At 42.9% G+C, this 24,937-nt stretch overlaps 1 protein-coding gene and 1 non-coding gene across 2 annotated transcripts in view; one reads left to right on the top strand and one right to left on the bottom strand.

Moving 5' to 3' along the window:
- The first annotated feature begins 7,785 nt into the window (after nucleotides 1–7,785).
- The window catches only part of KPNA7 (karyopherin subunit alpha 7), a 32,270-nt gene continuing 15,118 nt past the window's right edge, over nucleotides 7,786–24,937 (top strand). Inside the window, exons 1-4 of the mRNA XM_027125819.1 lie at nucleotides 7,786–7,891; nucleotides 9,977–10,102; nucleotides 23,503–23,585; nucleotides 24,026–24,294. Coding sequence (XP_026981620.1) covers nucleotides 7,826–7,891; nucleotides 9,977–10,102; nucleotides 23,503–23,585; nucleotides 24,026–24,294 — 544 coding nt within the window. The 5' untranslated portion in view covers nucleotides 7,786–7,825. The remainder of the gene's footprint in view (nucleotides 7,892–9,976; nucleotides 10,103–23,502; nucleotides 23,586–24,025; nucleotides 24,295–24,937) is intronic.
- On the bottom strand, nucleotides 21,736–21,926 carry LOC113630823 (U2 spliceosomal RNA). The gene has a single exon (XR_003437104.1). It is a non-coding gene; the product is annotated as a U2 spliceosomal RNA (small nuclear RNA).

Here is a 24,937-nt window from a genome sequence, read left to right as displayed (position 1 = left end):
TGGGAAAGAATCCTCCTCTTACCCCTTCCCTCCAGGTTAGCCTAAATATTCTAAAATGACCCACTAAGAATGTTGCTTTTGGTAGGTGTGATCATGGTATTTTGGTTTAGTTTTTAAGTCTATCTGTTAGAGATTCATTCTGAAACTTTATGGATGAAATGATATGCCTGAGATTTCCTTTATATCACACCAACCAAAATCAATAAATACATAATAAAAAAGATGGGGGGAGAAGAAAGAAGGGTGGAGTTGGTAACTGTTGGACCTCGGTGTCCTCAAGGATTCGTTTGTACTCTTCTCTCCCCTTTTACAAATTTGGAACTTTCCATAATAAAAAAAAAGAAAGTAAAAATAAGGCAAATAGGGACACAACCCTGCTGGGACCTTCGGGGGCTGCCTGCTGCTCTCTGCACAAAGTCCAAACACCTTCAAAGAGTGAGTAACAGGTGGGTGCAGCCCCCTGACACTCTTCGGAATTCCTGGCTCAAAGAGCAAACAGACGTAATTGGTTTTATCATTGATTAAAAATCCCCTACAGGGCTTCCGTGGTGGCTCAGTGGTTAAGAATCCACCTGCCAATGCAGGGGACATGGGTTTGAGCCCTGGTCCAGGAAGATCCCATGTGCTGCAGAGCAGCTGAGCCGTGTGCCACAGCTACTGAGCCTGTGCTCTAGAGCCCACGAGCCATAACTACTGAGCCCACGAGCCACAACTACTGAGCCCGCAATCCACAACTACTGAAGCCCGTGCGCCTAGAGCCCATGCTTCGCAACAAGAGAAGCCACCACAATGAGAAGCCTGCGCCCTGCAACAAAGAGTAGCCCCCGCTTGCTACAACTAGGGAAAGCCCGTGCACAGCAACAAAGACCCAACAGCCAAAAATAAATAAATGAAATAAATATATTTTTAAAAATTTAATTAAAAAAAAATCCCCTACAGACAGTGCAACTCCCTACTGCCTGGACCAGAGTGGATGGCTCCCTCTGCCCCTCCCCTGTACACCAGGCCATCTTTGACCTGGCACCTGACCCCATCGTCCCTCTAATAATCCTGAACAGCCTCTGTTCCCAAGTGAACCATGGCTGGGTTTTCTTGCCTTGGTGCCTTTTCCTATGCTGTTCCCTCTGCCTGGAGCATTTTTCTCACAATTTTTCACCTGCTGACTCCTTTTCCTACAGACGTGGCTCTAGCATCACCTCTTCCAGGAAGCCCTCCCTGACCTCCCCTGCCCTGTGTTGTTGCAATGACTCTCCTGTTCCCACTCTAGGCCCATCTCTGCTCCTGATGGGAGGGCGGGAACCAGGTCATCTTGTTCACTGTTGCACACCAGGGCCTGAAACACAGTGGAGACAATAAATATTTGTTGAAGAAATACATGAAATTTTGTTCCTATTTCCATTTTGATACGAGGTAGACCCATTCTCGCCACCACCCAATCTTTTGCCTGCCTTGGGAAGAATCATTTGTTAACTGTTCGACAGCAGCTTTAAGCCTAATCCTTCAATTTTAGGAAGAGGCCACTCAATCCAGCTGAATCCCGGAAGCCTTAAAACACCCAGAATACAAACCCTTCCCTGGAGGTAGATGCTGCCGCCCCTCGCCTCTTGATCACCCATCTGAGGGTCTCCAAGGCTGCAGCTGCAGAGCCTGAAGGTCCGCGGTGCCTCTGAGGCTCCCATCTGTACCTTGTCGGTGCATGAGAGTCACCTGGAGACCTAGGCCTCCCTCCGCACCCCACAGGCCAGCTCAATCAGTCTCTGGGGTGGGGCCCTGGTGGCAGGGTGGGCGGAGCTCCCCACGTGATTCCAAGAACAGTTGACATTGGTCAGAAACCAGCCCCGTGGGGATGGGCCAAATGCCCCTAAAGACATGCCACCTGCTGAGAGCATTTAAGGCCAACCAGGGGGCTGGAGACTGCGGCTCCCTGTCAGGTGAGTGATGGGTGGGTGGAGGGTGCCGGGGACCTTAGAAGCTGTTTGGGGGCCCCAGAGAGGTTGCTGCGGTCATGCCCTCCCCCAAAGCTGGTGGCCTGCCTGGAGCAGTGGCTCCCAGGAGGCCCAGGCTGGGCCTTGCCCTGTTGAACTTCAGTCTTGGTCGACAGAAGCTGTGCTAAGGGGCGCTTGGCTTGTTTTCAGGATGGGTGAGGAGCGGGTGGTAGTTGGTGGGGACCCTTCACCCTCCAGATCCCAGGCGGGGTTGGGGGGATGGCAGGGGGCCTGAGGCTGCGTCACCCACACGGCAGCCGGCAGCCTGTAGATCCGTGTGCCCTGCGTCTTTGCTGGTGTCCTACTCCCTGAAATATCCCTCGGGATGTTCTCACCTGGGGAACAAAGCCTTTCCAAGCCTTGGAGGTGGATCACGGGAAGAAGGCCTGGTTGCTTGCTTCCTTCTTGCTTTGACACGTGCCTCTCATCTTGGCCAGCGTGGGCCGGGGAGGGAGGCATGGCTGTGTGTCTCCCAGCCTCCAAGGTGGTGTCAGGATACCTCTATTTGGTAAAACCGTGCAGGGAGCGGAAAAATGCTGGTGGAGGGGGCGGGGGCCCTGGAAGTGGAGACCACCCCCCTTCCCCGGGGGCCCACTCCAGCCCCCGCGGTGTCTGCTTGCTGACCTTGGAGCTGAGGTCAGCTCAGTCCTTCTGAATAAGCCTCACTCACTCCAACCCAATGCGTGGTTTTAGCTTAAAACAAATCCCACTTTGTTTGAACAAGGGGCTGTTAGTGATGTAGATCTGAACACACATCGAAAGATGTCCCCGGTCCAGGCGGAGTGAAGAAGCATGCTGCCAAACCCTGCCTGTGATCGGCTCCCCTTGGGCAATCAGCACCTCGGGGCACGTGCAGAGCGGCTGGGGCGTGTAGAGGGTGGTGTGCGTTTTCAGAGGTTAACGAGGAGGAGGGTTATGGGGAATTAATGCTCAGTACGCTTCTGAAGTATTTCATTTTCTTAAGCCGTGAGCATGTATTGAAATCAGAAAAATCCTGCTTTATAGAAGCCAGCTCTGGGGTGATGAGACATATCTTAATTTAAAGCCGGTTTGGGTTCATGAAAGATGCTCACAGTGAAAGTTTGGCTAGACCTAGGGAAGGACAGAAGAAACCAAATGGCCTGTAATGCTCCCACCAGAGAAAATGACCCCATGCCGTTACTAAGGCGTGGCCAGGGAGGGTCCCTTGGGTGGGCTTCTGCCACCTGACACCCAGGGCAGGGGGTCTCATAGTGTGGGGAGCAGCAGAGCTGTCCTGAGGCTGCGGGGGTGGTGTCAGCCCCAACGTTGATGGTGTTCGCCTACGTAACTAGTCTGGCTTTCTCTGGATCTCAGATTTAGAGAATCAATGAAGAAAGGTACTGACTTTGAGTTTGTTGCATAACTCAAAGCCTCCAAATTAGCGTTCTCATTATACGACTGGTAAAGGATGACGGGATAGCCGGCTCTCCTGGTGCTAGAAATAGCCATGTGAGGGGAAGGAATCACGTTTGAGCTGTGAGTAGAGAAGCCTGTGAAAGCCAGAAGGATCTGCTTTGCAGCTGGCTTTGCAGGATGTCCCCAAATGAAGTGGTGTGGCCAAGTCTGTGACTTTCAGACTGCTTTCAGGGACAAGGGAGGACTCTGATCTGAAGTCGGGCTTTCCTGATTATGCCGCCTGAGAAAGGCCTTCCCCTTGATTTTCGGTTTTTGGTTTTTGGGTTTTGGCTGCGCCGTGCAGCTTGTGGGATCCTCGTTCCCCGACCGGTGATTGAACCCCGGGCCCATGGCAGTGAAAGCACCGAGTTCTAACCACTGGACCTCCAGGGAATTCCCATTCATATTTGATTTGAAGGAAAGTGGCGGCCCTCTGAACCCCTGGATCCACTTCCCAGGTTCCTTATGGCCATACCATCTGAGATGTGGCAGAAGCAGGCATGGTTCCCATGGCAACAGTCCTAGAACTAGGCCCTGCCTTGGGTCTCTCAAGGAGCAAAAGCATTTCATCCCCGTGTACCAAGCCGGCCTCTGTGCACATTCAGACAGTCTCATGAGCTGAGTGGGTCAGACCCCTAACAGTGAGTGAGACGCAGCAATGAGGTGGCAACAGAGTGTTTCCAAAGTGGCCTCTGTTGTTTCCATTGCCTAAAACGGTGAGCTTTCCTGTTTTCCAACATCTCACCCATGTGTTAAGTGCCACCCACGGTGGAGACTTGGTGTTTCCTAATCTGACCTTGTTACAGATTACGGCTGCGAAGTTTAGTGATCCAAAGCATGACGCAGGAGTCAGACATAGGCTGATTCCTGGCTCTGAGGCTTAACAGCTGTGGGAACTTTGGCAAATGGCATCTGCAAAGGTTTCCTCACTTGCAAAATGGGACTCTCTCTCCCTTACTGTTAATGTTGCTTCATGTTTTTTGAGTTTTTTATTAATTTATTTTAAAAAATTTTATCGGAGTGTAATTGATTTACAGTGTTGTGTTAGTTTCAGGTGTACAGCAAAGTGATTCAGTTATACATATACATATATTCATTCTTTTTCAGATTCTTTTCTCATATCCTTTATCACAGAACATTGAGTAGAGTTCCCTGTGCTATACAGTAGGTCCCTGTTGGTTATCTATCTTATATATAGTAATGTGTGTATGTTAATCCCAAGCTCCTGATTTATCCCTCCCCTCCACGTTTCTCCTTTGGTAACCATAAGTTTGTCTTTGATATCTGTAAGTCTGTTTCTGTTTTGTAAATAAGTTCATTTGTATCTTTTTTTTTTTTTTTTGTGGTACGCGGGCCTCTCACTGTTGTGGCCTCTCCCATTGTGGAGCACAGGCTCCGGACGCGCAGGCTCAGCGACCATGGCTCACGGGCCCAGCCGCTCCACGGCATGTGGGATCTTCCCGGACCAGGGCACGAACCTGTGTCCCCTGCATTGGCAGGCGGACTCTCAACCACTGCGCCACCAGGGAAGCCCTGTATCATTTTTTTAAAATTAGATTCCACATATGAGTGATATCGTATGATAGTTGTCTTGCTCTGCCTGACTTCACTTAGTAGGAAGTGAATTTCTAGGTCCATCCATGTTGCTGCAAATGGTATTATTTCATGTTTTTTTTAATGACTGAGTAATATTCCATTGTATATATATACCACATCTTCTTTATCCATTCCTCTGTCGATGGACATTTAGGTTGCTTCCATGTCTTGGCTATCATAAATAGTGTTGCAATGAACTTTGGGGTGCATGTAGCTTTTTGAATTAGTTTTGTCTAGATATATGCCCAGGAGTGGGATTGCTGGTTCATATGGTAGTTCTATTTTTAGTTCTTTAAGGAACCTCCGTACTGTTCTCCATAGTGGCTGTATCAATTTACATTCCCACCAACAGCATAGTAGGGTTCCCTTTTCTCCACACCCTCTCTAGCATTTATTGTTTGTAGACTTTTGATGATGGCCATTCTGACTGGTGTGGGGTGATACCTCATAATGTTGCTTCATTTAATCCTAAGTGTCCAATATTCCTGGTATGTAATAAACACATTTTGGCCATTGCTGTCTGAAATAGGCCCATAATACTATCCTGCTCCTAATTTATATTGCCATATGTCTTACCTCTCGGAGATGTAGCATATAGCTCCTTATTTAAACCCAAATCTCGGGTTGCAACTGATCATCCTTTTGACCTTGGCTATTACAGCAACTGGAAAACTCTTTTGCGATGGTGTTTTCAAGGGTGTCATGATGAATAGCAATGATTTACCTGTGGGTCACTGGGTAAAAAGCAACTCTTTCTTTCCTGATGGGGCAGGATTGGAGATGACTTTAAAGTAGATGAAGGGATGGGACATGGTTACTCTCTGGCCTGAGCCTCCAGGGCTGAGATTGTCCTGCAGCATCATTCTTTTCCTCTTCCTGATGTGCTGGCTTCTGGTGTATTGTTGGAGGTCAGTCTACCTCCAGCTTGAACTTTTAACTGAATTAATCTAAAGCCTGAGATTGTCTCAAGCCAACTTATACGTGGTGCTTCTCCTGGTAAATACACAGCAATGGAAGGGCTATGGATGTCACCGAGGCTCCTTGACTCTCTGGGGGTCGGGGTGGTGGAGGTGACCAGTGTGACTTTGTTAACGGAATGTTTAGAGCTTCGCAAATGTTCCTGTGACCCATTGTGTGACCCATTGTGTCACTCTCCACCTCTCCAGATGAGATGTGCTGTGGGGAGGGAGCAACTTGGTCAATTCTGGAAGTAATTTGCATTTCCCACTCTCAGATTTGCACACATTGTCAGCTATTCTTGCCCAAGCTCCTAAAGAGACTAATGCCTTAGAACAAGCAAAGTCACAGCAGTGAAGCCTCAGCTCTGAGGCTCAGCTGACTTGCTCTCCTATCTGTCTGGGGCTGGTGGTGCTTCTTTTTATGGATTTGTCCCTGGCATGGTAGCCGCTGTTAACCGGTAGTGCCTCTGAGACTGTGCTTCTGTTGTTCTGTCTCAAATTCCCTCCTTTCCCTGGTCCCTTGCAGGCTCTTTGTTTTCTTGGACCCTAATACACAGGTCACCAAGACTCAATTCTTGTTCTGTTCTCAGATAGAGTTCCTCTTCTCTCTCCTTGGCTCTCTCCTCACAGAATTCGCCAAGTTGTCTACACCGTCCCATCCAAATTGATATGTCTAAATTAGTCTTTCCTACCAAAATTATTCCCAGCTGCTCTACTCGCAAGAAGAGAGTCTGTTGGTCATCTTTATCCAGTTTTCTCTTTGGTAGAATGTAGTCTGGCCCATCCTGTATACTTAGAAACAGATGAATATTCATTGCATGCTTGTAAGAAAGGTTATTCCCTGCTGCCCTGTAGGAAGTCCAAACTTGCCCTGATCTGAATAACCTCCTCTAATGGAGGGCTAACTCCCTTTGTGAGCTTATCGCTCACCACCCTCTTCTAACAAATATTTGAGTACCTACTTACTACATGCCATGCATTGTGAAGGGGCTGAGGAATCATAACTAAGACACGCATGGTCCCCTTGTCCTCGGGAGTATGGAGGGGAAGATGCACTAACAAGAAAATATTGAGTTGTGGTAAAAGCTATGGAGAAAATGAAACAGACAGATTGGGAAGATACTTAGCTTCTTAGACAGGAAAGAATCGTTGGGTAAAAGTGGGCTGAGGCCAGCTCACGTAGGGTGGGCATCATGGTGAACTTGAGTTTTCTTCTAAGATCAGCCACTAGAGGGTGGGAAAAAAGTGGGGGACACTACATGGTCAGTTTCTTTTTAAAAGATCACATGGCTTTGTGTAGAGAACAGATTGGGATAAGGCAATGGTAGAAGCAAGGAGTAGAGTTTGGAGGCAGTTGCCATAGTGTGGGTGAAAGGTGATGGTGGGCTGGACCAGGGTGGAGGAAGTCCTCTAAAAAATTAGGAGTGGGACATACTTGAGACAGTCCTGTACTAATGTGCTGGTGGATTGGATGTAGGAGAAGAGGACCATCTTCCTGTCATAGCCTGGTTGGGCTCCTCAGCATCCTGTACATATCCTCTGTACAGAACTCCTTGGACCCAGCCACATGGAAGGGTTCTGTGCTTTCCTTCCAGCCTACCCTAGCCATCAAAAGCCCAGCTCAAGCCAAACTGCCCCTGAAAAGGTATCCCTTACTCCTGTAGCCCAGGGCTGGTCCCCTCTGAGTTCCCATGATGCTCATTGCCTGTTGAATTGGCATGTGATGCCTGTGGATGCTGCTCTCTGTTCCACCGTGGGTCCTTTAAGGGCTTATAGCCTGGATGGCTTTTACATAGTAACCACATACTGGGCACTGAAAATCTCTTTGGAACTGTCCTACCTACAGGTGCTTTACTTCTCCTAGTCAATATGCCGACTTTAGAAGCTCCGGAAGAGAGGCTGAGAAAATTTAAGTATCGTGGCAAAGATGCATCTGTGAGTATGAAGCAATACCTTACTCTATCAAGGATGGGCGCAGTAAAAAGCACATGGTTGAAATGCATTAAAAATAGTGGAGGGCTTCCCTGGTGGTGCAGTGGTTGAGAGTCCACCTGCCGATGCAGGGGACGTGGGTTCGTGCCCCGGTCCGGGAAGATCCCACATGCCGCGGAGCGGCTGGGCCCATGAGCCATGGCCTCTGGACCTGCACATCCGGAGCCTGTGCTCAGCAACGGGAGAGGCCACAACAGTGAGAGGCCCGCGTACTGCAAAAAAAAAAAAAAAAAGAAAAAAGAAAAAGAATTGTGGAGAGTGGGCTAGATGGGGTGAACAAGCAAGTATAGCAGAATGTTCATTGTGGGTAAGTGCATGGATGTTCATTGAATAATCCTCTTAACTTTTCTGTATATCTGAAAATCTCATACTAAAATATTGAAGGTGGGGAGGATCAAACCTCATGGACTTGGTCGGACAACTGTAGACTCAGATCAAGGTCTCCATGTGATCTTGAAACTATTGAACTTCAGAGCCTCAGTTTCTTCATCTATAAAACAGGGCTGATACCTACCTCTTAGGACCTGGGTAGCATCATCAAGTACCTGGTATATAGATGCTTACCTGCAGCTCTGCATGTCAAGGGGGCTTACCAAGGAGCTAAGATGTTGGGAATACAGGTACCAACCAGCATGCCTTGAAGAGAAATAGGACTCAGAGGTGAAAAGTCCAGACTGCTCTCTCTACTGGGATGAGCACGAGGGCTGGGCCAGGGAGGCTGTGCTGTGTGTGAATCTCTCATTCAGCTTCTCTGGTCTCCAAGTTTTCTGTCTAGCTCTGTGTCCTATATCTGTGTATCTTGACTGACATATCAAGTTGGCTACGCCTTGGGAATCTGAAAGGCAGCCGAGGATAAGGAGAGCACAAGGGCATAGCCACCCAGTTGAACACCGTCCAAAGCCAAATCCCTCTTACTTACACCCTTTCCAACAAGCTTGGCTGTCTGGCTTCCAAGACCACCGCAGATTAAAGGAAACCAATTAGAACAAAGAAATCAAACCCTCTATGGGGACAGCAGCAGGAAGGGCCAGGAAATGAGAAGGTAGAAGCCAAAGGTACCAAATTCTCTATGGGGAAGGGCCGCTTAGTGATGGGAGCAACATGACAACTGGCTCCATAGGCCCCCAGTGTGTCCCCACCTTTCCGGATAACACCACAATGACCCTATTTTCTTTTCTTTTTTTTTTTTTGGCTGTGCCGCATGGCTTGCAGGATCTTAGTTCCACGACCAGGGATTGAACCCCGGTCCCCAGCAGTGAAAGCACCAAGTCCTAACCACTGGACAACCAGGGAATTCCCATTGACCCTAGTTTCAAGCAAGGCTCAAATAGCTCCTTTAAGGAACCAGAAGTATCTAATATACACTGACTTCCTTATAATTAATATTTTAAAGTCTTCAACCCAAAACTCATCTATCCATAAAGATTAGGTCATTTCCCCAGGATTCTCAATACTGTAAGGTCTGAGTTTTGCCTGATAAAAGAAGAAAAGGGGGGTTTGTTTTTAGAATTTCCATCTTCCTCAGTCTGGTGTACAAGTAAAACTCTTGGGATTGGATCAAGGTTTGAATGACTTATAGGCTGATTCCCAACAGTGGAAATGGTCAAGGACACCTGGAGCTGGGGTGCTCCCTTCAGTTCCCTGACCTACCTGGGTGCCCACAGCTAGAAGGCACAGGCCTGCTTCTCTGGAAGTAATCAGCACCAATGAAGATGTGCTCAGATTCAGGGCAATGGGATGCTTTGCTCAGAGGTCTCTACACCTGAGAATCCTGGCTGGCCAATGGGTGTAAATGGTCTTCCTTCACTTTGAGAGGAAGATTGATGATCTCTCTAGAGGTGGTAGAGGAGGAGAAAGAAGCAGAGGAGGCTAACTGAGCTGACTATTGACTAGCTGTGTGATCTGAACTCTTCCAGCCTGTTGCATCTGTAAAAGTGAAATTGGATGCTTTGAAGTGTGCTCTAAAGGCTAAACAGGGTGACAACCTGACTTCCCAGCTCTAAGGGCTCCCTTTCTTTTCCTCATTAGATGAGGCGGCAGCAGAGGATAGCAGTCAGCCTGGAGCTCCGGAAAGCCAAGAAGGATGAGCAGTCCTTGAAGAGGAGAAACATCACGGATGTCTCCCCTGACGCTTCTGAGCAACAGACCAAACGGGTACGTTGGGAACATGGCATTTAGAGCAGTTGGGTATAAAATACATCCTTAGTAAGTTTCTCTGCGTTGAAAATGTTTGAGTCAGAACTTGCAAGCTCTAATGGAGTTCCTTTAAGGAAAGGGGTGGAGAGATGGTGATTAGAACTAAACTGGTGTTTTCAGAAAGCTAAGTGTCATTAGCTTTGTGGCCGTGAGTCTGGGATCTATGTTCTAACAGGGGGTGGAGAAGATGCTGCCTCTCATTGAAAATTCACTTGCTGCCATTCAGCTGGAAACAGGAAATGAGGGGTCATGGAGGTTCTCCCTCACTGGAGGCACATAGTCACTCGACGTGTCTCGTCTTACCTAGGACTTGAATGCTGTCATCTAGCTTCCATTCTCCATCCGCCCCAACCTCACTCAAGGCAAATCCTGGGGTACTTCCAGGCCAATATTGTTGTGGTGAATCTTTTGCTGAATGCTCTAACATCAGGGTTAGAACTCTGATGGTGTTGTGTCTTCATGTCTTTTATGATCTGTTATGTTAGCTATCCATGTGCATCCTTGCATCCTGCTAGGATTAAGCCTCTTAGAGGGCAGAGATTGGTTCAATCTGGGCAAGTGGATCCCATGATGTTCTACTGTCCACCAAATGGGATGGCTGTGATCATTCTTTGAATTGCCGTAGGACTCTGAACCCTACTCTACCCAGCTGCATTCGTCTAGAGGAGTCCCTAGGATTCCTGCCACCCAAGGAAGATGAAACTGTGAAACACAACTATGAAAGAGTTTTCTTTTTTATCCTATATTAGCATGTTCCTTTTAAAATTCTAATTCACATACCACAGAATTCACCCTTTTAAAGAATATAATCAGTGGTTTCTAGTATGCTCACACGGTGGTGAGACCATCACCGCTTACTAATTTCAGAACATACTCATCACCTCAGTAGAAACCCCACACCCACGAAGCAGTCACTCCTCACTCCTCCTTCCCCCAGCCTCTGGTGACCATGAATCTACTTTGTCTCTGTGGATTTACCTATTCTGGATATTTCATATGAAGGGTATCATATAATACGTAGCTTTTTGTGCCTGGCTTCTTTCCATCAGCAGAATGTTTGCAAGGTTCATTGATGTTGTAGCATGTGTGTCAGTACTTTCCTTTTTGTGGGTGAATAATATTACATTGTATACCACATTTTGTTTATTCATTCATTAGTTGATGGACATTTGGATTGTTTCCATTTTGGGGGTGTTATAAGTCATGCCACTATGAACTTTTTTTTTTTTCTCAAAAAAATTTATTTTTATTTTTTATTTTTTTAAATTTTCGGCTGCATCGGGTCCTAGTTGTGGCATGCAGGACCTTCCTTGAGGCATGCGGGATCTTTCATTGTGACACGCTGGCTCTTTGTTGCGGTGCACAAGCTTCTCTCTAGTTGTGGCGTGTGGGTTTTCTCTCTCTAGTTGTGGCGTGTGGGTTTTCTCTCTCTAGTTGTGGCGTGCAGGCTCCAGGGCACGTGGGCTCTGTAGTTTGCGGCACGCAGACTCTCTTGTTGAGGTGCGCCAGCTTAGTAGTTGTGGCGCATGGGCTTAGTTGCCCCGTGGCATGTTGGATCTTAGTTCCCTGACCAGGGATCGAAGCCTCGCCCGCTGCCTTGGAAGGTGGATTCTTTACCACTGGACCACCAGGTCCCCGCTATGAACGTTTTATGCACATGTTTTTGTCTGGACATATTTTCAGTTCTGTCAGGTATATGTAGCCGTTGAATTGCTGGGTCGTATGATAATTCTAAGTTTAACTCTTTGAGGCAGTGCTTGTGGTGAGCTGAATAATGTCCCCGCACCCCCAATATCTCCCTATCCTAATCCCCAGAACCTGTGAATGTTACCTTATATGACAAAAGGGATTTTGTAGATGTGGTTAGATTAAGGATTTTTCTTTCTTTCTTTTTTTTTTTTTTGGCTGTGTTGGGTCTTTGTTGCTGTGCACAGGCTTTCTCTAGTTGTGGCAAGTGGGGGCTACTCTTTGTTGTGGTGCGCGGTCTTCTTATGGCGGTGGCTTCTCTTGTTGTGGAGCATGGGCTCTAGGTGCGCGGGCTTCAGTAGTTGTGGCACACGGGCTCAGAAGTTTTGGCACACGGGCTTAGTTGCTCCACAACATGTGGGATCTTCCCAGACTAGGGCTCGAACCCATGTCCCCTGTATTGGCAGGCGGATTCTTAACCACTGCACCACCAGGGAAGTCCCCAGATTAAGGATTTTGAGATGTGGAAATTATCCTGGATTATCTGGATGGACCCAATGTAGTCCCATCTGTCCTTATAATAATAAGAAGGATGAAGGACAAGGCAGAGCAAAAGCAGACATGAGCGTGTAGTGCCTTGAAGATGGGAGGGGTCAAAGGCCAAGCAACACAAGAAGCCCCACTAGAGGCTGAAAAAGGCAAGAAAATAGACTCTCCTCTCAGAGCCTCCAGGAGGAAACAGCTCTGCCAACATCTTGACTTTAGTCCAATGAAACTGATCATGAACTTCTGACCCCTAGAACCGTAACTTTGTTTTAAGCCACTAAATTTCTGGTAATTTTTTACAGTACAAATAGGAAACAGATAGGCTGCCAAACCTGTTTCCAAAGCAGCTGCATCCCTGTACACTCTTACATCCTTACCGACACTTGTTATTATTCATTTTTGGATTAGAGCCATTTTATGGGTGTGAAAGGTTGTATTGTAATTTTGATGTTTTCCTAATGACTAATGATGATGAGCAGTTTTTCATGTGCTTACTGGCTATTTGTATATCTCCTTTCGAGAAATGTCTATTCAAACCCTTTGACAATTTTTAAAATCAAGTAATTTGTCTTTTTTTTTTTTTATTTTTTGCGGTATGCGGGCCTCTCACTGTTGTGGCCTCTCCCGTTGCGGAGCACAGGCTCCGGATGCGCAGGCTCAGCGGCCATGGCTCACAGGCCCAGCCGCTACGCAGCATGTGGGATCTTCCCAGACTGGGGCACGAACCCGTGTCCCCTGCATCGGCAGGTGGACTCTCAACCACTGCGCCACCAGGGAAGCCCAATTTGTCTTTTTATTGAGTTGAAAGGGCTCTTTATATATTCTGAACATTAGACCCTTAGCAGTTATGTGATTTGCAAATCTTTTCTCCCATTCTGTGGGCTCTCGTTTTACTTTCTTGATAGACTCTTTGAAACACAAATGTTTTAAATTTTGAAACAGTCCAATTTATCTATATTTTGTCTTTGGTTTGCTTGTGCTTTAGGTATCATATCTAAAAATCCATTGCCTAATCCAAAGTCACCAAGATTTATGCCTATGTTTCCTTCTAAGAGTTTTATAGTTTTAGCTCTTATGTTTAGGTCTTTCATCCATTTTGAGTTAATCTTTGTAAGTGGTATGAGTAGGGGTCCAACTTCATTGTTTTACATATAGATGTCCTGTTGTCCCAGCACCATAAAGGCTATTCTTTCTCCATTGAATGGTCTTAACACTCTTGTCAAACATCAGTTGACCATAAATGTGAGAGTTTATTTGTGGACTATGAAATTTCTACCATTGATCTATATGTTTATCCTTATGCCAGCACAACAGACTTGATTACTGTAACTTTGTAGTAGGTTTTGAAATTGGAAAGTGTGGGTCCTCCAATTTTGTTCTTTTTTTCCCCAAAGATTATTTTGGCTCTTTGGGATCCCTTGCATTTCTATATGAATTTTAGAATTGGCTTGTCAACTTTTTCACTAAAGGAAGCTCAGATTTTGATGGAGATTGCATTGATCAGTTTGTGGAGTATTGCTATCTTAACAATGTTAAGTCTTCCAGTTTATGAACATAGGATATTTTTCAATGTACTTAAGTCTTCTTTAATTTTTAAAAATAGTTTTCAGCATATAAGCGTTGTGCTTCTTTAGTTCAATTTACTCCTAAGTATTTTATTCTTTTTGATGCTACTGTAAATAAACTTATTTTCTTAATTTCAATTTTGTATTGTTCATTGCTAGTGTACAGAAATACAACTGATCTTTGTATGTTATCCTGAAACCTAGCTGAACCTTGTCTATTAGCTCTAAATGTTGGTGTGTGGGTTCCTTAAGATTTTCTATATTCAAGATCATGTCATCTGCACACAGAGAGAGTTTTACTACTTTCTTTCTAATCTAGATGCCTTTAATTTCTTTTTCTTGCTTAATTAACCTGTCTTGAACTTCAATACTGTGTTGAATAAAAGTGGCAAGAGTGGATATCCTGTGCTGTTCCTGATCTTAGGGGGGAAGTTTTCATTCATTTACCATTGAGTATGACGCTAGCTGTGAGTTTTTTGTAGATGCCTTTGTTAGATTGAGGAAGTTCCCTTTTATTTCTAGTTTGTGTTGAATGCTTTTCCTTTTTATTAATCATGAAAGGGTGCTGGATCTTGTCAAATGCTTTTCCTGCAGTTGTGGAGATGATCATGTTTTTTTTTCCCGTATATTCTATTGATATGGTATGCTACATTGATTTTCATAGGTTGAACCACCCTTGCATTCCTGGGTTAAATCCCAGTTGATTATGATGTATAATCCTGTTCATGTGTTGATGCATTTTGTTTTCTAGAATTTGTTGGGGATTTTAAGGTATATTCATGAGGGATATTGATCTGTACTTCTTGTAATATCTTTGTCCAGTTGATATTGGGGTAATACTGGACTCATAGAATGAGCTAGAAAGTTCCCTCTTCTATTTTTTGGAAGCATTCATGAGGGAGTGCTGTTATTTCTTCTTTAAATGTTTGTAAAAATTTACCAGTGGAACCTTTTGTATCTGGGCTTCTCTTTGTGGAATTAAAAAAAAATTAATAATTCAATCTCTTGTTTATTCAGATTTTCTATTTTTTTAACCACTTTTGGTTTGTGTTTCTAGGAATTTGTCCCTTTCATCTAGATTATTTAATTTGTTTGTATACTTTTTTCATAGTGTCTCTAACCTTATTTATTTCTGTTAATTCAGTAGTAATGTTCCCAATTTTATTCCTGGTTTTAGTAACTTGAGTCTCACCTATTTTTCTCTTGGTCAGTGTAGCTAAAGATTTGTCATTTACATTGCTCTTTTGAGCCAACTTTTGGTTTCATTGATTATTTTTTTCCTCTCTATTTTTTTCATTCTGTTTCATTTATTTCCACTCTAGTATTTAATATTTCCTTTCTTCTAATGTTTTTGGGTTTGATTTTCTTTCATTTCTAATATTTTAAAGTAGGAAGTTAGGTTATGGATTTGAGAGCTTTCTACTTTTTCAATACTTGCGTTTATGGCTACATATTTCCCTCTGTGCTCTGCTTTATTTACATCTCATTGGTTTTGGTATAGTGTATGTTTTTTTTTTCCATTCATCTCAAAGTATTTTCTAAGTTCCCTGGAATTTTCTTCTTTTTATCCATTGGTTATTTAGTTTGGAGTAATACCATTTTAATTTCAATAGTATATAAAACAATACTCCTATATAACTTTATTCCCTCCCTGCTTTTGCTCTCATTATCATCCAAGTTACCTCTTTACAAATCATGTGCCCATTAATATAGGTTTATAATTATTGCTTTATGCAGTTGTCTTTTAAGTCAGAAGAAAGACAATAAAAAATACATTTATACTGTCTTATTTATTTATTTTTATTTTATTTAATTTTTTTTTGGCTCCAAGCTGTGTGTTGGATCAGGTCTGTTCTATGCATTTCCTCATTTTTCTTTTTTTTTAGAATTTTATTTTATTTATTTTTTTATACAGCAGGCTCTTATTCATCATCCATTTTATCCACATCAGTGTATACATGTCAATCCCCCATTTCATCACACCACCACTGCCCCATCCCCTGCCGCTTTCCCCTCTTGGTGTCCATACATTTGTTCTCTACATCTGTGTCTCTGTTTCTGCCCTGCAAACCGGTACATCTGTACCATTTTTCTAGGTTCCACATATATGCGTTAGTATACGATATTTGTTTTTCTCTTTCTGACTTAATTCACGCTGTATGACACTCTCTAGATCCATCCACATCTCAACAAATGACCCAATTTCATTCCTTTTTATGGCTGAGTAATATTCCATTGTATATATGTACCATATCTTCTTTATCCATTCATCTGCCGATGGTCATTTAGGTTGCTTCCATGACCTGGCTATTGCAAATAGTGCTGCAATGAACATTGGGGTGTATGTGTCTTTTTGAATTATGGTTTTCTCTGGGTATATGGCCAGTAGTGGGATTGCTGGGTCATATGGTAATTCTATGTTTAGTTTTTTAAGGAACCTCCGTACTGTTCTCCATAGTGGCTGTATCAATTTACATTCCCACCAACAGTGCAAGAGGGTTCCCTTTTCTCCACACCCTCTCCAGCATTTGTTGTTTGTAGATTTTCTGATGATGGCCATTCTGACTGGTGTGAGGTGATAACCTCATTGTAGTTTTGATTTGCATTTCTCTAATGATTAGTGATGTTGAGCATTCTTTCATGTGTTTGTTGGCAATCTGTATATCTTCTTTGGAGAAATGTCTATTAGGTCTTCTGCCCATTTTTGGATTGGGTTGTTTGTTTTTCTGATATTGAGCTACACGAGCTGCTGGTAAATTTTGGAGATTAATCCTTTGTCAGTTGCTTCACTTGCAAATATTTTCTCCAATTCTGAGAGTTGTCTTTTTGTCTTGTTTATGGTTTCCTTTGCTGTGCAAAAGCTTTTAAGTTTCATTAGGTCCCATTTGTTTATTTTTGGTTTTACTTCCATTTCTCTAGGAGGTGAGTCAAAAAGGATCTTGCTCTGATTTATGTCATAGAGTGTTCTGCCTATGTTTTCCTCTAATAGTTTTTATAGTGTCTGGCCTTACATATAGGTCTTTAATCCATTTTGAGTTTATTTTTGTGTATGGTGTTAGGGATTGTTCTCATTTCATTCTTTTACATGTAGCTGTCCAATTTTCCCAGCACCACTTATTGAAGAGACTGTCTTTTCTCCATTGTATATCATTTCCTCCTTTGTCATAGATTAGTTGACCATAGGTGCATGGGTTTATCTCTGGGCCCTCTATCTTGTTCCATTAATCTATATTTCTGTTTCTGTGCCAGTACCATATTGTCTTCATTACTGTAGCTTTGTAGTATAGTCTGAAGTCAGGGAGTCTGATTCCTCCAGCTCCGCTTTTTTTCCTCAAGACTGCTTTGGCTATTCAGGATCTTTTGTGTCTCCATACAAATTTTAAGATTTTTTGTTCTAGTTCTGTTAGAAATGCCATTGGTAATTTGATAGGGAGTGCATTGAATCTGTAGATTGCTTTTGTTAGTATAGTCATTTTCACAATATTGATTCTTCCAATCCAAGAACATGGTATATCTCTCCATCTGTTGGTATCATCTTTAATTTCTTTCATCAGTGTCTTATAGTTTTCTGCATACAGGTCTTTTGTCTCCCTAGGTAGGTTTATTCCTGGGTATTTTATTCTTTTTGTTGCAATGGTAAATGGGAGTGTTTCCTTAATTTCTCTTTCAGATTTTTCATTATTAGTATACAGGAATGCAAGAGATTTCTGTGCATTAATTTTGTATCCTGCAACTTTACCAAATTCATTGATTAGCTCTGGTAGTTTTCTGGTGGCATCTTTAGGATTCTCTATGTATAGTATCATGTCACCTGCAAACAGTGACAGTTTTACTTCTTTTCCAATTTGTATTCCTTTTATTTCTTTTTATTCTATGATTGCTGTGGCTAGGACCTCCAAAACTATGTTGAATAATAGTGGTGAGAGTGAACATACTTGTCTTGTTCCTGATCTTAGCGGAAATGCTTTCCGTTTTTCACCATTGAGAATGATGTTTGCTGTGGGTTTGTCATATATGGCCTTTATTATGTTGAGGTAGGTTCCCTCTATGCCAACTTTCTGGAGAGTTTTTATCATAAATGGGTGCTGAATTTTGTCAAAAGCTTTTTCTGCATCTATTGAGATGATCATATGGTTTTTAGTCTTCAATTTGTTAGTATGGTGTATCACATTGATTGATTTGCATATATTGAAGAATCCTTGAATCCCTGGATAAATCCCACTTGATCATGGTGTATGATCCTTTTAATGTGTTGTTGGATTCTGTTTGCTAGTATTTTGTTGAGGATTTTTGCATCTATATTTGCATCTATATTCATCAGTGATATTGGTCTGTAATTTTCTTTTTTTGTAGTATCTTTGTCTGGTTTTGGTATCAGGGTGATGGTGGCCTCATAGAATGAGTTTGGGAGTGTTCCTTCCTCCGTAATTTTTTGGAAGAGTTTGAGAAGGATAGGTGTTAGCTCTTCTCTAAATGTTTCATAGAATTCACCTGTGAAGCCACCTGGTCCTGGACTTTTGTTTGTTGGAAGATTTTTAACTACAGTTTCAATTTCATTACTTGTGATTGGTCTGTTCATATTTTCTATTTCTTCCTGGTTCAGTCTTGGAAGGTTATACCTTTCTAAGAATTTGTCCATTTTTCCAGGTTGTCCATTTTATTGGCATAGAGTTGCTTGTAGTAGTCTCTTGGGATGCTTTGTATTTCTGCGGTGTCTGTTGTAACTTCTCCTTTTTCATTTCTAATTTTATTGATTTGAGTCCTCTCTCTCTTTTACTTGATGAGTCTGGCTAATTGTTTATCAATTTTGTTTATCTTCTCAAAGAACCAGCTTTTAGTTTTATTGATCTTTGCTATTGTTTTCTTTGTTTCTATTTAATTTATTTCTGCTCTGATCTTTATGATTTCTTTTCCTCTGCTAACTTTGAGTTTTGTTTGTTCTTCTTTCTCTAGTTCTTCAGGTGTAAGGTTAGATCGTTTATTTGCGATTTTTCTTGTTTCTTGAGGTAGACTTGTATAGCTATAAACTTCCCTCTTAGAGCTGCTTTTGCTGCATCCCATAGGTTTTGGATCGTCGTGTTTTCATTGTCATTTGTCTCTAGGTATTTTTTGATTTCCTCTTTGATTTCTTCAGTGATCTCTTGGTTATTTAGTAATGTATTGTTTAACCTCCATGTGTTTGTGTTTTATACATTTTTTTCCTTGTAATTCACTTCTAATCTCATAGTGTTGTGGTCAGAAAAGATGCTTGATGTGATTTCAATTTTCTTAAATTTACTGAGGCTTGATTTGTGACCCAAGATGTGATCTATCGTAGAGAATGTTCCATGTGCACTTGAGAAGAAAGTGTAATCTGCTTTTTTTGGATGGAATGTCCTATAAATATCAGTTAAATCTATGTGGTCTATTGTGTCATTTAAAGCTTGTGTTTCCTTATTAATTTTCTGTTTGGATGATCTGTCCATTGGTGTAAGTGAGGTGTTAAAGTCCCCCACTATTATTGTGTTACTGTCGATTTCCTCTTTTATAGCTCTTAGCAGTTGCCTTATGTATTGAGGTGCTCCTATGTTGGGTGCATATATATTTATAATTGTTATATCTTCTTCTTGGATTGATCCCTTGATCATTATGTAGTGTCCTTCCTTGTCTCTTGCAACATTCTTTATTTTAAAGTCTATTTTATCTGATATGCGTATTGCTACTCCAGCTTTCTTTTGATTTCCATTTGCATGGAATATCTTTTTCCATCCCCTCACTTTCAGTCTGTATGTGTCCCTAGGTCTGAAGTGGGTCTCTTGTAGTCAGCATATATATGGGTCTTGTTTTTGTATCCATTCAGCAAGCCTGTGTCTTTTGGTTGGAGCATTTAATCCATTCACGTTTAAGGTAATTATCGATATGTATGTTCCTGTTACCATTTTCTTAATTGTTTTGGGTTACTTTTGTAGGTCCTTTTCTTCTCTTGTGTTTCCCACTTAGAGAAGTTCCTTTAGCATTTGTTGTAGAGCTGGTTTGGTGGTACTGAATTCTCTTAGCTTTTGCTTGTCTGTAAAGCTTTTGATGTCTCCATCGAATCTGAATGAGATCCTTGCTGGGTAGAGTAATCTTGGTTGTAGGTTCTTCCCTTTCATCACTTTAAATATGTCATACCACTCCCTTCTGGCTTGTAGAGTTTCTGCTGAGAAATCAGCTGTTAACCTTATGGGAGTTCCCCTGTATGTTATTTGTTGTTTTTCCCTTGCTGCTTTCAATAATTTTTTATTGTCTTTAATTTTTGCCAATTTGATTACTGTGTATCTTGGCGTGTTTCTCCTTGGGTTTATCCTGTATGGGACTCTCTGCCCTTCCTGGACTTGGGTGGCTATTTCCTTTCCCATCCTAGGGAAGTTTTCGACTATAATCTCTTCAAATATTTTCTCGGGTCCTTTATCTCTCTCTTCTCCTTCTGGGACCCCTGTAATGCGAATATTGTTGGGTTTAATGTTGTCCCAGAGGTCTCTGAGGCTGTCTTCCTTTCTTTTCATTCTTTTTTCTTTATTCTGTTCCACAGCAGTGTATTTCACCATTCTGTCTTCCAGGTCACTTATCTGTTCTTCTGCCTCAGTTATTCTGCTATTGATTCCTTCTAGTGTAGTTTTCATTTCAATTACTGTATTGTTCATTCTGTTTGTTTGTTCTTTAATTCTTCTAGGTCTTTGTTAAATATTTCATGCATCTTCTCAATCTTTGCCTCCATTCTTTTTCCAAGGTCCTGGATCATCTTCACTATCATTATTCTGAATTCTTTTTCGGGAAAGTTGCCTATCTCCACTTCATTTAGTTGTTTTTCTCGGGTTTTATCTTGTTCCTTCATCTGGTACATAGCCCTCTGCCTTTTCATCTTGTCTGTCTTTCTGTGAATGTGGTTTTTGTTCCACAGGCTGCAGGATTGTAGTTCTTCTTGCTTCTGCTGTTTGCCTGCTGTTGGATGAGGCTATCTACTATACTGTCTTTTTTTTTTTTCGGTACACGGGCCTCTCACTGTTGTGGCCTCTCCCATTGCTGGAGCACAGGCTCTGGATGTGCAGGCTCAGCAGTCATGGCTCACGGGCCCAGCCGCTCCATGGCATGTGGGATCTTCCCGGACCAGGGCACGAACCCGTGTTCCCTGCATCAGCAGGCGGACTCTCAACCACTGCGCCACCAGGGAAGCCCTATACTGTCTTTTATATTTACCATTATATTTTCCTTTCTGGTGTTGCTGGTTTCTTCATGTTTTTGGTTATTATCTAGTTTCCAGTACCCGAAGAACTCTCTTCTTGTAGAGTGAGTTTGCTGACAATGAATTCTCTCAGGTTTATCTGAGAATGTCTTAATTTCTCCATTTTATTATAATTTGCCATGTATAGAATTCTAGCTTGACAAACTTGCTCTCAGCATTTTAAATATGTCATTTATGCTTTCTGGGGATAAATCAGCTCTTGATATTGTTGAGGATTTGTGTATGGTGAGTTGCTTCTCTTTTCCTGATTTCAAAATTCTCTTTTTGTTTTTGGCTTCCAACATTTTATGATGTGTCTGAGTGTGGATCTCTTGGAGTTTTTCCTGTTTGAAGTTCATTAAGCTTCTCAGAGGTGTAGATTAATTTCTTCATCAAATTTGCAATGTTTTTGGAAATCATTTCTTCAAATATACTTTCTGCCCCTTTCTCTCTCTTTTCCATTCTATTATGCATATGCTGTTGATCTGTAAGGCTGTGTTAAGTTTAATCTTCATTTGTTTTTTAATAAAAAACACAGTCTTTATTTCCCTCAAAGGGGGTGCACTATTCCTGGAAGTACAGTAATACCTGGGTCAATGCATGGAGTGGATGGAGCAAAGTTCTATTCCATCTCCTAGTTCCAAAATCCATTTAATATATTGTCCTTGGATAGAGGGTGTGTCAGAAATTAAACTGATAGGAATAGCTACTATTCTTGCTTCTTGGCCTTTTGGCTAAGATCAATTCATTCTTTTTTTCCCTCATGCTGCTTAATCTCAATGGACCCATCTTTAAGTTCACTGATGATTTGTTCTGTGTCTAAGACATCATTCTTATGTCTCTAGGACATCATTCTTAGACTTTCCTTTAGTTCTTTAGACATGCTTTCATTTAGTTCTTTGAACATATTTAAAGTCTTTGTCTAGTAAGTCCAATGTCTGGGCTCCTCAGGGACAGTTTCTATTAATTGCCTTGTTTTTTGCTTGTATACGTGTATACTTTGAATGTCTTGTAATTTCTTTAACAACTAGTCATTTAAAATAATGTGGCAACTTTGGATATAAAATCTGCCCCCCCACCCCTTGCCCAGGGTTTGTTGTTGTTGCTCATTGTTTGTTCGTCCAGTGACTTTTGAGTTGATTTTGTAAAGTTTGTATTCTTTGTCATGTGTAGGCACTGAATTCTCTGCTCAGTTAGCTTAGTGGTCAGCTAATGATTGGACAGAGATTTCCTTACACACTTGGAAGCAAAAATTCACCCAGTCTTTGCCAAGGCATTCTGTGTGCATGTTGGGGCATGCCTTCAACATTCAACGAGGAAGTTGACAATGCTGCCTTAAACCTTCACTTCCTGCTTGCACAGAGCCTCAAAGTCAGCCAGAGGTGAGACCTCAGGGTCTTCTCCATTTTATATGAGCATGTGCAACGGTTCTATAGAGGCATGTGACCTTCTAGATTTTCAGGAACATGTTGGAGTTCTCAAAGCCCCAATGAACATCTCATTCCCAGCTTTGCCTTTTAAGTTTTTTGGTTAGTCTATTGTTTGCCCCCAACTGTTATCTGACCCCCCCACCCCCCACCCCAAGCAGCTGTGAAGTTGAACCACTTCCTCTAACTGTTTTTAACAAATACCTACAGGGAAAAGACTTTTTGCATTGTGTGAGCTCTGAGTCAAATAAAATAGAATCTTACAAATGGGATCTCCCAGGAAACCACGAGAAGCATCGAATAATAATAATTCTCTGGGAATGAGGCTTTAAGGGAGCACCAACCTGTTCTGCCTCCTCCAGTGGCTGCTGGGCTGTTGGTTTTCAAAGCTACCACAGAGCTGGGGGAGGAGTGGGAATAAGGCAAGGCAAAATGCCATAAGCCTTGCTGTTCTTACTGAGATTTAGACATTTTTCTTGAATAAACCCTTTTCAGCTTGAATAAAACAAATTGCTGCAAACCTTTGGTCAGTTTCCAGAGTTCTAAAAAAGTTGATTCTATTTTTCAGGTTTCTTGTTGCTTTTCTGGAGGAGAGAATTTTGAGGTCCTTGTTCTCCCATTTTTGCTGCCACCCACTAGCATGTTCTTACTGCATGGGATAAAAAGGTGCTGGGGATCCAAGTGATGATAGGAATTACCTATCCCCCAGAGCATGGGGAGTGTCCCACAAATCAGTGAGACCACCAAATGTTCTTCCTTCCCCTAATACAGACCAGCATACACATTGAGACTTGGTGTTCAAGCCAGCTTCTTCTAATCAGATAGATGGCTAGACTAGATGACCTGTGGTTCCTTTTGGCAGAGACTCTGACTTGAATGTATGTCTCCTCGCAGGTCAGCCTCACCCTGCAAGAAATAATCAATGGTGTCAATGCCTCAGATCCAGAACTATGTTTCCAGGCCACCCAGGCAGCCAGGTATCACCAAACAGACTTGTATTATTGACAGATACATAGCTAGAAATGGGTTCCAGCAGCCTATTTGGTTTCTTGGCAGTGGCAAAATGCCCACACAATATAAGAAAAGGCCGGTCCATCCAAAAGTGAGATGAAATTGCTCCTCTACCCTGTCCTTGAGAATAACTTAAGAGAATAACTTAAGATATGCAAGTGGTCAGAGATGAATGGCTTAATTTAAATTGGCCTCAACAGGAATGGCGGCTCACAGATAATAACTAAAGGGAAAAATATTGCTTCATCACTGCAGAGTGCTACCGGCTGAACTCTAGGATATGAAGGAGCTCTGGCCCAGGGGTTTGTTTCATTTGATAGTTAGGAATGCCAAGAACATCCATAAAGGAGGTTCTTCTTACCTGCCTCACAGGACATGTTCTTGTCTTTTCTCTTACACTACGAAGGAAAATGCTGTCCCGGGAAAAGAACCCTCCTCTGAAGCTGATTGTTGATGCAGGGCTCATTCCCAGGCTGGTGGAGTTCCTGAAGTCATCCCTTCATCCCCGCTTGCAGCTTGAGGCAGCCTGGGCTCTGACCAATATTGCCTCCGGTACTTCGGAGCTGACTCGTGCTGTCGTGGACGGAGGGGCCATCCAGCCCTTGGTTGAGCTCCTGTCTTCCCCTCATATGACTGTGTGTGAACAGGCAGTGTGGGCCCTTGGTAATATAGCAGGTGAGCCTCTCCCCTTGGTGGGGGGCAGGGGGCAAAGAAAATGGTGGGCCTTGTGAGTGGCATGCGATGGGAATTCTTTGGGTAGTATTGTAGATCAGACATTTTAAGTATAAATACCTAGCAATGCTGGGAAGAGTACGGGCCTTTCCGAAATTCAGAGTCAAGTTCAGAGACCAAAAATTGAAGCTGAAGCTAGAAGGCATGGTATGTTCTGAAGCTCCAGGCTGCCTAGGGACACCTGCCAAGACTGGGGTCCTACAGCCTCAGGGCTTAGTGGCTTCAGGAACAAAAGACAAGTCTTTGGCTCATGCAATGTGGGGATTTTATGACAGACCCTTACATCACCCAGTACCCTAAAAGAATTCTACCTTCAGTGAAAGTTGCCCAGGGAATACACACGAAAATGTCTGCTTAGTTTAGGCTAAAAGTCTCCCCTGAAAACGCAATCCTAAGACTGGCCTCATGGATTTGGGACTGGATACTGTATTCCCTGCATGGTCTGTGAAAACACAAGCTGGGGAGTGAGTGCTGTCAGGTTAGGAACTCCAGGATCCCTGGCTGAATATAAATGTGACGCTCTCTGGGGGAAACAAACTCAGTCGGGCCCCTCAGGATTTTGACAAATTAAGATCAGCCAAATATT

This window comes from Aethalodelphis obliquidens, unplaced genomic scaffold, assembly GCF_003676395.1.
Source record: "Aethalodelphis obliquidens isolate GAN/ISIS:26980383/991018 unplaced genomic scaffold, ASM367639v1 scaffold30, whole genome shotgun sequence".
Classification (NCBI taxonomy): domain Eukaryota; kingdom Metazoa; phylum Chordata; class Mammalia; order Artiodactyla; family Delphinidae; genus Aethalodelphis; species Aethalodelphis obliquidens.
Note: the sequence above shows the minus strand (reverse complement) of the source record. Positions and strands in the feature narration are given on the sequence as shown.